Source organism: Falco punctatus (genome assembly GCF_963210335.1).
Source record: "Falco punctatus genome assembly, chromosome: 3".
Taxonomy (NCBI): domain Eukaryota; kingdom Metazoa; phylum Chordata; class Aves; order Falconiformes; family Falconidae; genus Falco; species Falco punctatus.
This window is the reverse complement of record NC_137582.1, coordinates 45167827-45180225: the sequence shown is the minus strand read 5'-3', so window position 1 is coordinate 45180225 and position 12399 is coordinate 45167827. Positions and strand designations below refer to the sequence as shown.

At 35.0% G+C, this 12399-nt stretch overlaps 1 protein-coding gene across 12 annotated transcripts in view; it reads right to left on the bottom strand.

The window, feature by feature from the left end:
* The window catches only part of ASPH (aspartate beta-hydroxylase), a 132486-nt gene that overhangs the window by 49370 nt on the left and 70717 nt on the right, over nucleotides 1–12399 (bottom strand). For 9 of the 12 annotated variants that reach the window (XR_013926576.1, XM_080378280.1, XM_080378294.1 and 6 more), the window contains 3 exons: nucleotides 11141–11191; nucleotides 10117–10161; nucleotides 412–453 (listed from right to left, as the gene is read on the bottom strand). Coding sequence is in view for 11 of the 12 variants with exons in the window: in XM_080378280.1 (XP_080234406.1) it covers nucleotides 412–453; nucleotides 10117–10161; nucleotides 11141–11191 (138 nt within the window). In the remaining variant the exon portion in view is untranslated. Of the gene's footprint in view, nucleotides 1–411; nucleotides 454–3998; nucleotides 5900–10116; nucleotides 10162–11140; nucleotides 11192–12399 lie in introns of those variants that run through there. The other 3 variants (XM_080378289.1, XM_080378282.1, XM_080378281.1) reach the window with 3 other exon arrangements.

Below are 12399 nucleotides of genomic sequence, written 5' to 3'. Positions count from 1 at the left end.
CCACCTGCCTCGCCAAGCTTAGCAAAGCAGGCAGCGCTGAACCCAGCTTTTGGGGCTGGGCAGCCCCAGGTTGCCTGTCACCCACAAACGCTGGAGGAGCCTGATGAAGCTGTGACCTCCGGAGTCCTAAACTAGGAGTACAACATCAAACATTTTCTCCTGAAACAGCAGAAGTTTTTAACAGCAGCCTGTGACCACATAAGGGGAATACACTCACGTCAGCTTCGGAAACAACTGTGTGTGTACCGTGTGTTTACGTACAAAAGCTGATGCACTCTGGATGTTTATTCAACTCCAGTTTACGTAAGATACACAGGAGCTAAACTTCACTACCATTTAATCTGATTTAAATCCGTCCTCCCAGAAATAATGTTTTTGAATTTCAGAACAGAATATTACTTTCAGACTTACCTTTTTCTGTTTTGTCTTGTTCAATTTCTCTTTCACTTTTCCCTAGAATATTAAAAATATAATTTCATTGAAATAAATTTATGTTAACAGTTTATGGTAAGAAAGATACAAGAAAACTACATCTTATAATTGAGCCAACAAGACTTCTGTTCCATTTTTATTTTTTAAAGCAACGATAGTTTACTGTCTGAACTACATACTTGAAGCATCTGCAGAGAACAACCTTTTATGCAAATATTACACCATTGCTTCTGTCACAAAATATTTCAAACTTTCCCCTTTAGATATTTGGTAGATTTTGGTGATACACACTTATGCAAGCTGTTTTGCAAGAAAAGTAAAACCTGTATACTAATCAAAAATTCTTGGAAACACTAACTTGATATATATATAAACATATATAATTAAAATGTAAAATCCATGAAAGTCTATTGGGAACCTAGGTATCATTTTCAGAAGTTCCTTGGGCACTTGGAAGCTTTTGTCTTACCTCAACTTTTAAAATAATTTAACCCAGATGTTCTGTAAACATCTGAATACACAGGTAAGTATAAACTAAGCACAAGACAGTCTGTAGCAAAAGACAGACTACATACCATAAAACAATCGGGCATGTGTATATCGCGAAGGTGGTACATACAGCGACAGGCTTGTCCCTTCCTCTTTTTCTCCTCTCTAAAGACTTTTTGGTTCTGTCCTACTCTGTAACATTTAAAGCATCTTGCCTCAAAATTCTATTATTATTCTGTTTCCAGTGTTGTCCCAGTAAGTTTTCACTATTTCCTCCCAATAAACTTAACAGAATATTAAAAAGAGAGCTCTGCTGGCTTTTCAGTTACAGTTATTCTCTTTAACATATACTCTTTAGTTTTGAGGTATTCTGATAGAAATTAAAGAAAATGTTTTTTCTCTAAGTCAGTCAGAGACATCTCGTCAGAATATTCCATCTTCACAGTTTTTTAAACCAACTGCTCAGAAGCATTATATTCTGAATAAAACACACCATGCCAAAAAAATTTATTTTTTTCATGGAAAAACTGGGTTACGCATACACATGAAGAAAGCATTTCACATTTCAATTTCACCCTTTACTACAAGCTGACAACCGCTACTACTGAATGTACAGACAGTATGACTCTGATTTTTACATTCAGAACTAGGCAGAACGAGTATTAACTTGAAGTCCTCGTTTCAGGAGGACACTTGATTACGATATGGTAAATTTAATAAATATGGTCATATTGAAAGTCTTTCACCTCTTCAATTACACCATAAAATCCAGATTGCCAATTAAATGGAAAAAAATGACAAACAGATCTATAGTCAGTTACATACTATGGGATAACTTAAAGAATGAATATTATTACTATAACAGTATGCTAATGAAAGCATTGTTCAGTACTTTCTAAAATACAGGCTCTTCCATTCGTTGGGGCTTTTGTGTGTGTGTGTATGCATAACAATAAATAGAATAGTCGTGTCCATTTGTATGCCATTAGAAATACTGTATTTTAAAAAGAGCAATAATTCAGCTCCGGATGAGGCACGGAATAGTTTATATACTCATATATCTATTATTTTTACCAACTCAAAGCATATGAACAACTCATTACAGGATAGTTAACCACGATACAGCACGCTACTTATCCATCCATTTCCCTGGATCTTTCCCTTATGAGCAATAATGATAGTCTCACCTGACCTCTTCTAATTCCCTCTTAGGTGTCTCAGCAACTCTCTTCCACCCATCTTGGACATCCGTGTATTTTTGTAACTTCTTTTCCATCACAGGAAAAACTAAGTATGAGCTCATCACTCTAAAGCCTGTTTCTATCTCCCATTTCTTGCCCAACTTCACATTTCTTTATTACTGAGGGTCATGCAACATGTAACGGTAGTTCTCTATATCCACTTATGTACTAGGATCAATTCTCCAAATTCTTAGAACTTTTTCAACCTGTATTCTGCAAAATTAGCTGCCACTGACTTCACCAAAGCCTCTCCAATGATCTTTAAATACTCCAGCTTCTCCTTCTAGGTAGCTGCTTTTGAAATTCATCACATCTTGATCTTGCTAGCTCTGAAGAGCTTGTTTCTCTCAGGTCTCACCATAGTTAAACAAGAATTCAGCATGGTATTTAGCACATATCGCTTTGTTCCCTCCACACTGATCCCTAGCTTACTTTGACAGTACAAAATGGTTTTCATCTTGCTATTTCTGACAAAGGTTTAAAAATGTCTACAAGACAGGGATATGATAGTTAAATCTTGAGACTGCTTTGTCATCAACTCAAACCAACTGTAGCTCAAACAAAAATTTTCTTAGCTATTCAAACTACTCTCATCCTGTACTCAATTTCTCCATTTCCAGCAAAACAAATCTAGATAAAAATCACAGACAAAACTGTTTTAACCAGTCTCTACAGGCTAGGACTGCTATCACCATGAAATGTTCACCAGGTAATCCCAAGCAGGTTTCTACTATAAAGAAAACATTTATTTTTCATATTACAATATGTCTAAATATTTCTGAATGCATGTGACAATGACCCAAGTCAAAACTAAAAATGTATTTCAGACATTGTAGATTTTACATGAATCCCAATCAATGCTATCAATGTATGATACAATTTATTAATTACATATACATAATTTTTGAAGCATGTAAAATTACTAAGATATTCAGTAAAAACATGACATTTTCAGTATTTTTCCTCTATCGAATCTCATCCATTCTCTTTACTTTTTAGAAAGAATAGTTTCATATGATACCTTTTTCATTACTGAGAATGTGAAAAAGTGACTTAAAATTGCAGCAAATCTGCAGTATTAAAATAAAACTTTAATATCCTGACCTTCTTTACATTTTGCTTTCCTTATTGCTATTTCTTCCTGAAATTTCCAAAAACAGTAACCGAATCCAAGATTTCACAGATTCACTGAGATATAGCAAGAAGCAATGTAGCAACATGAAAAAAAAATAATAAAAAAATAATCTTTTGAAGATGTAATCTTCTTTGACTACAGTTCTTAATTCAGTAATATTTAATCATAAAAATATGTTGATGTTTGAAAACTGAAAAGGTCAAAGGAACATCTTTTTTTTTCCAACAGAGAACTACACAGACACAACACCCTTGCCAGATTTTGGATTTAAACTACGACCATAACCTAGAATATTTCTCTATGAAAGGTAGATATACTTCACACACACATTTGCCTTTGTTAAAGAGTGGTATGTCATCCACTTTAAGTTACAAATAGAAATTATGTATCACGGGCAAAAATTCAGGCCAAATTGATTGCAGAATAGCTAATATTCCAATCAAAAAAGCACAACACAAATATAGAACACAGATATCTTAGGAGTACTGCCTGTTTCCTTCACACAGTATCATCCAAAAATAAAAATCACTTCTACTTGCTATATTTCTTCATCTTTGTAAGTAATACTTTCAAATTTATTTTAAAACACTCAAAATGATTAATTTGAAAAATAGTATTAATTAGTGGCTGAGTCAAACGTTTATCCCCATTGTTAATATCTACCACATTTTGGAAAAATAATGACACTAGAAAGACAAAGATATTCTTCTGTGTTTTATTGCAGCCAAACATTAAAACAGATTAAATATACATTTTTTTTAATAGTCTGCTTGACCTTGCCCAGCTTGGCATATTTTTGTAAACATGAAGCACGTAAAATCACAAATACTTAAAATCTGATCACAGCATAATATAATACTCTCACAGTCCCATAATTCTACAAATAGGCTGCCACAGTTATATAAACAGTTCTCCATTCAACATTCTAAAATCATTCCCAAGCTCCCTCACAAAATATGGCTTTGTAAAAATTATTGCTTTGTAATTCACAATCACAGGTAATTTTACTAGAATATCCCATCCCAAACCACGTCACAGTCTAAGAATATTATTGCTTTCCTGAAAAGTCTAAAGAAGATCACTTTGGGCCATCTGCATTTGTTGATCAGATGTAACACTCACTTATGTGAGTATTACTGAAATCCCAAACAAAAAAAAGAAACATGCATATAGGATGACCCTTTCACTATGAATGTAAGCAACTAAAAACCTGACTTCAAAACAGTGCTACAAAAATTTAAAATCTCCCTGCCAACCAAAAGGCAACCACTGTTAGGGCTACCAAACTGATTTTTCTTCTAAAAAAACTTGTATTATTTTATTTATTCTAAGCTCCTGTATCAGACTTGGCAATTTTCTAAAATCACAGCAATTATTCCTGAGCCAAAAAGGAACACATGCAAAATGCCAAAGAATAAAGTATGCCTTCATAATTGTGGAACAGCAGCACAGAACAGGTAAGAAGTACACCTGTTATATTAAAATTCTAAATCGTTCAAAGTCTAAATTTCAGATGTACCATATACAAGAGCTTTTATGATTGCAGGCCTTAAATTCTGATATCCTATTTTTCTTAAGTTTGAATGTCCAAAGCTTTTCTTTTTTAAAATAAAATTTACAAGTCAAATATTTATGCAGATTTGAATTTTAAAATAATTCACTGAATATAAAGCTTACTAAATTCAGCTTTGAGGTCATTATATTGGTAGACAAACCAGAAGAATTTTACTGAATTAATCTTGATTCCAGCAACTCAAGTTTCGTTGCAATCTGCACTGACTCCCTGCCAAACTATTATGTCATTTCTAGAAGTTTTTGCTTTAAAAAAAGTCAAATGTGCATAAATAACAAGCTCTAAATTCACACATAATGGGTTTCTGAAATAATTAATTTAGTAATCTGCCCTTTACTAGTATGAATTAAACATACATATTTTGTAGCTTGTTAGGCTATTTTAAAAAACACCTGAAAATTCATGTAGCGTAACTGTTGACATAACATCACTGCAAAGAGATCTAAGTCAAACTTCACAGCATAGTGTGTGCCCGATTACTGTTTTCAATAAAATGTAGTTAGGCTGTATGCTATATCAGCAGTTATAAAATAGTTTAAATGTTTTATTATGCTCATAATATTACACATTTTGTTTGACCAAACTGCTCTGTACATACTGTATGAATCCAACCCAAAAGATAAATATTAAAATCCAAAAAAATGTACTTGCTGCTATGTTATAAATAGAATATTAACAATTGCTTAAACAGCACAAACAAAATGCAGCCTGAAGTTGCAACTCTGTCACAAACACAGAAGAAAAAAATAATGGATCCACTAAACTTGACCAAGAAAGAAAAAAAAAAAAAAAAAGAAAATCAGGAAAATCAGACAGGAATGTAAATTAAACATCCAAGTGTTAAAAAAGCTTACTAAAATGACAGTTGGCTAAAACCCATTTACAATATCTTAGTGTTTGCTCCCCAAACCCTGAACTGCTCAATAATTACATCATAAGATCTATTGCAACCATCTGCTCCCCTTTTGTAGCGTATGGTTAGGGCTGGTCCTCCTGATGTAGGGACTTTTCTTTTGAAGCTTTAAGTATCTGAAAAAATAAGGGGAAATCTATATTAAAGGACCAACCACAACACAACTTACTCTAAAACAACAAAAAAGGATTGTAAATGCTAAAAAAGGCAACTTTGTATCAGAGTAGTTAATTTTAGAAAGCTATGATTTCTAGGCGCTATCATAATGAACGTACACAAAGTTGCTGTATAAGGTGGGAAATATAAACTTAAATATTTATCTAAGCAGTAAAATTTTTCTCAGCATATGGCACTTCATTTACCATGTAAAGGAAATTTAGGCCATGCCACAAATATACTAACACAATTTTTTTAATTTTTTTGTGTTTTTTTAAAGTCAAGGACAATTACAATTGGAAAAGAGGAGCCAGGGAATGAGGAAGGGTCGAAGTTGTAAAGTGGAAACTTCTCTACACATAGGGGATTTCAGCAGTTGGTAAAATAAATGCAGGATTATAAAAATGTCAAGGATATGTGATGAAGGAGGGGTGGGGGCGGTGGGCGAACAACCCTTAAGTATTTTAAATCTCAACACATATTAAAAGGGATCAAAATTCAAATACAGAGAGTAAAGGTGTCCCGAAAACTGTAATATGTCTCCCTTAAAATATGTCTCCAACAAGCACCACTCTATCACAACCACTGCAGTTTATGTGCCAGTGTAAAGCAGGATTAGCAAAAAATTCTAAATCGATAGTATTTCAAGCTGACCTACCATACCACTTAAGTGCATTAATTTATAAAAATAGAGACTATAACCTCAGATAAAATAGCCTACAGCTGGAAAGGAATATTGGCAATAATTTTAGAAGTAAGCTTAGAAAATTGGAAAACAGTACCGACAGACACCATAATTTTTTTGTGTGTGATATGCCCTGAAGCCAGGAAACAACTTCTGACTTGCACTCCAGCATATTCAAATCCCACACCTGATCCCTTTGCTGGCAATGTGACAATGCTCTGCACAGCTCTGAACTATCTCCTGTTTTCTTTCCAAAACAAATAAGTTCCTATGTTTCAGATAAAAATCAAATAACTGTTCCTAACCTGACTCAAACTGGTGACACCACGTTTCAAATAAAGTTGCATGAATTTATACTACTGAAGAATAAGGACTCTAGTGACATTTCTGAGTATCTTTTACACTGCCTGAAGTTATGTTTATTATGTAAATAGGTACATCTTTTATACACGTAAAGAGCACATATGTATATAAAGGTGTTCTTCAATCAGGAGAGTTCTTGACTGTCTTTAGTACAATGAAATTTAATATTAATTACTGCTGAAATAACAGGAAATACTAGCTTTGAGTATCTGATAAAATGAAATCACATGAACAAATAAGGAAAGAATTCTGACAACAAAAAACTGCATACTGAATCCTCCACCACAAATAATAAAAAAAAAAAATCCCTGGTAAGCATGAACTTCATACTCTTAAGAGGAAAATGTGAGAATAATATTGCCTTCAAACTGAATGTTTCACATCCAAAAAAAGCAGGTAAACATACTTGACAGTAGGAAAAAAACAATAATTTAATAGTAATATAATTTTTATTCCTGGTCAGTAGTTTATAATAAGTCAGTACTTATTTCAGAGATGTTATTTGAATTCTACTCTATGTGCTGAAATAATAAGCTTTATACAAGAACTGATAAACAACAATTCTTCTGTCTTCAAAGTGATTCCCCATAACTACATAAATTATTAAAGATTCTTGAATATGTTGTCACACTGTTGCAGATTGTGTGCTTATCAAATTATTTTCATTTTCTACTTCCTAAACAAGGAATGACATATATGGTACTACATCTAATAGTTACTTGCATGTTTAATTACTGAAGAAATAGGTTTTGATTGATTCTGTTTTGTCCTAAGTGTGTTGCATTAATTTTTAAAACAACTGGAGGTAAAAAAAATAAACTTAAAAAAACTTTTAAAAGGATCAGAAATACATACTATTTCAGAGTAAAACAAGTCATTTTTGATTCTAATGGTGTTTGAAAATAGCAAGAACTCTCTTTGTATCACAATACAATAAAAAAGAGAGTGCACAGCTAGGCTCAATTCCACAATCTTATTTGAAAGTCCACCTGCAACTAAAGGAGCGATTATCTCTTTGTACTTAGCCCTAGTGCGGTGGGCACCTCGAATGCCGTGTTCAGGTTTGGGCCCCTCACTGCAGGAGGGACATTGAGGGGCTGGAGCGTGTCCAGAGACGGGCAGCGAAGCTGGTGGAGGGGCTGGAGCACAAGGCTGGGGGAACTGGGGGTGTTTAGCCTGGAGAAAAGGGGGCTCAGGGGGGACCTTATCGCTCTACAGCTGCTTGGAAGGAGGTTGGAGCGAGCTAACAGCAAGTAACAAGCGACAGGACAAGCAAGTTGCGCCAGGGAAGGTTTAGATTGAGTTTCTGCACCAAAAGGGTTTTTCAAGCATTGGAACAGGCTGCCCAGGGAAGTGGTTCAGTCACCATCCCTGGAGATATTTAAAAGACCATGTAGATGTGATGCTTAGGGACATGGTACAGTGGTGGACTTGACAGTGTTAGGTTTATGGTTGGACTCTATAATCTTAAGTGTCTTTTGCAACTTAATTGATTCTATAAATCTAAATGGAGTATTTGGAAAACTTCCCTCTAGTGTACAATACACATAAGTTGGTTTTGGTTCTTTTTTGGTGAAGGCAGGAAATTAATCTTCCACTGCAAGGCTGAGCCATAAATTACAGCACAAAAAGCCATAGAAATATGGTCCACAAAACCAAAAATTAACAATTTCAAGTTGATACTTGGCTTCTGAATTTAGTTTTAAAATAGTATATGTAAGTCAAAGATCATCTTCATAGCAATTCAACTGACACTGTGCAGTAGAATTACCTACTGCTGAAATTTTGCAAGTCCTGTAAGAGCTTTTTTGTTATTTTAATTTTAAGCAGCAACGTTTTCTGAAAGAAAACATCTTTTCTTCTAGTACAGTTCCAACTTAAAGTACAACAGATCAACAGAACACCACCTTTGCTGAACTTTTGCCTGTGCTGTCAAAGGTAACTACTCCTTGTTCCTACATTGGTTCTAAGCTTTGGTTTAGAGTATTTCAAATCCATTATGAAAGAAAACATTTTTAGATAAGGCATTTATTAATGAATGCCTGTGGCTTCAAACATTTCAACACACCATGTGACTGTTGTGATAAACAGGTTAGAAAGTCCTCCCAGACAACACAGTTACATATTGATACCAGCATTTCAAACCACCTCAGTTAAGGTTCAGCATGTAAATTAAAACATGAACTAAACCATGCCTCCAATTTGTACTGTGCAACCACAAAGGCCTCTTCTCTGGCTACTTTTGGCATGCATAAGAACCAAATACAAGTTTCCTTTCTTACAAGTTAAAACAAAACCCCACAGAACTATCTGGGCACCACACCACATAAAATCTTCTGCATATAGCAAAGATTAACTAACCCAGAGAGGTGCTCAGGCTAATCAGAACAAAACAGAAATATAGCTGTCAAGACTCTTGGATTGCAGCTTCTGTTATTTACTGCCCAGAGATACAACTCAGTGTTTCACTCAACATGACTTAATTCCAAAGAACAAACTAGCAACTTGTAGTAATTAAATCCAAAAAGCAGAAGAAATTTAATAGTATGCAGTCTTCAAATTTAGAAGCCATTTACCTACTCTAAAAATGGTTTTGGAAAACTACATTTACTACTGTCAGGCAACAGATGGAAGAGCTGGAAGTGCTCTTATTCTTAAAATCAGTTATGTCAAGAAAAATTTGATGGCATGACAAAACAGTCCTGTTTCTACATCAGTGCCCAAAAACCGTGCCACAGTCGGAATCAAATAGATCTGACTGATACACAGAGAAGTGACAGTATTACCAGACTTATGATCAGTTACTCCAGAAAAGAAGTACACCCATAGTTTGAGACCTGAAATTTTTGTATCAACTTATCCAGCTCTGTCTGAAATCATTAAGAATTAAGTTGTAAATTACAACTACTCACAGTTTTATTTGGAACGCTTCCATATAACCCAGTAACTATTATCAGCATTTACGCAGGAAAACATAATGATCATTGCTTCAAAAACAGGAAGCAACTTTCAATGACAATACTGATACCCTTTCACTCTTCTCCACAGAGTAATCTGTTTACAAACTTCCCATATAGATATAGTTTCATTTTGGGGGGAAAAAAACCAAGCACTTAAAGAGTAACTTACCCACTAGATCATCATTTGAATAATCCTCAGCTTGAACAGGCATTTCTGTAAGTCAAATGTGTACAAAATTAAAACTGGACAGTTCTCTAAATATCTACAAAAAGCTGCATTTTTTTCCATTATGCTCAGAACAGTGACCTATGAAGACTACTCTGTAATACTACTTTTGCAGAAGTACAATGCAAATTTTCCTCAGCTGAGTTTTTCCTGGGGAACAGTCAATACTTGAGTAGGCCAATGAGTAAATTGCAGGATTGCATAGTTTCAAAAATGGTACTTCAAAATTCTGAAACTGTACTATCCAAAGCACAAATTTCCCAGTTTCACATGCTAGCACAATATGGGCTTAGAAAACATTGACATACTTATTATGTTCCCAGCTGTAATTGCGAAATACTTGACTTCAAAATTCAGTTCTTTTTAAATTCTGTATATAAGTTTAATTTAAACATGCCACTTATGACCAAGTGCTATTACTGCTAACACACTGACAGTTGCACACGCATGGAGGGAGTCAGGCTCACCAGAAAAGAATTCATAATAGCCAAGATACTGGCTGTAGACAATAAGAAAAAAGGAAGAGAGGGAAAAGTATACTATGATTTGGGCAGCCCGTAAATTAATTGCTCAAAGCTAGGGACACATTCCACTTTATTTTGTTTCTTACATACACTCTCCTGAGTATGCAATACTGATTGGCTGATGGGAAACAGCATAGCAAAGAAATCTTCAGCTTCTTATGACTTAATATGGCTGGTTTTATCAATGTAAGTTTTTCTGAACTGGGAGCAGTCACAACTTCTAAAACTGAAGAGCGAGTGCTCTGTGAGCCACTACAATATTGTCATTAAAAAACCCAGGATGCTAGCTTCCAAATAGTTTGTCCTTAAAAGAAAAAAGCTAAAGCTAGAATGTATTTTCACTGCAGCATAGAACTCTATGCTATGATATTTATAGTTTGTAATTTTTTTATTATTTCTGGGTGTTTTAAGTTGCAAACTCATGCAAAAAATAATATACAAACCTGATTCCTCTGGTTCAGTGGCCACATCATCTTCTTTATGCTTACTTTCTACTGTTGCAAAGAAAATAAGTGTTGGAAGTTACACACACGATGTTCACAACTTTGTTTTTATTCCCTACCAGCCACACAAGCAAATTAGTATCAAACAAAAAGGAAGCCTTAAACTGCAGAACAAACAACCAGGTTAACTTAAAAGCAGAAAAAAAGATACTGAATGCATTTCATGTCCAAAAGTTTAGCTCCTCTTTTTCACCAACTCCATTCCTACTACACCCCCCAAAAGTGATTTTGGTTACAATTGTTGATCGTGTAAAAAAAAATGTTTAGTTATATTAGAACACATTTTTCAAACAGAAAACATACATAAATACAGCATCAAATGTGCACACTGTGCACAGACTAAACTGCTTCTATCAATTTGCTCTAGCTGACTGAATAAACGTCATTTGAGAAAAAAAACTTGCTTAAAGATATTTTTAACTTTTTAGAGAAAAATCTTTAAATTACATTTGACACAGTACTCATTCAAAATTCCCTGACCCAGCACAACAAATGAAAATTTACAACCTCTCCTTTTTGAGTAGTGATGTGGGAAATTAACCTACTCCATTACTCAAATTGAAGCTCTAAGTGCTTCGTGAGAATGTCACGAAGTTCAAGAATGCCAAGTGCAAGGTCCTGCAACCTGGGTCAGGGCAGTCCCCAATACTAATCCAGGCTGAGGGATGAAGGGATTGAGAGCAGCCCTGTAGAGAAGGACTCGGGGATCCTGGTGGATGAAAAACTAGATGTGAGCTAGCAATGTGCGCTCACAGCCCAGAAAGCCAACTGTATCCTGGGCTGCATCACAAGAAGCATGGCCAGTAGTTGAGGGAGGTGATTCTACTACCCCTCTACTCTGCTTTGATGAGACCCCACCTGGAGTACTGTGTCCAGCTCTGAAGTTTTCAGTGCAAGACAGACAGTGACCTGTTGGACTGGGTCCAGAGAAGGGCCACAAAAATTATCAGAGGACTGGAGAACCTCTCCTAGGAAGAAAGGCTGAAAGAGCTGGGGTTGTTTAGCCTGGAGAAGAGAAGGCTCTGAGGGGGACCTTACTGCAGCCTTTCAGTACTTAAAGGGGACTTTTAAGAAAAATGGAGAAAGACAATTTAGTGAGGCCTGTAACAACAGGACGAGGGGCAATGGTTTAAAAGCGAAAGAGGACAGATTTAGGTTAGACATAAGGAAAAAAATTTTTTTTACGATGAGGGTGGCAT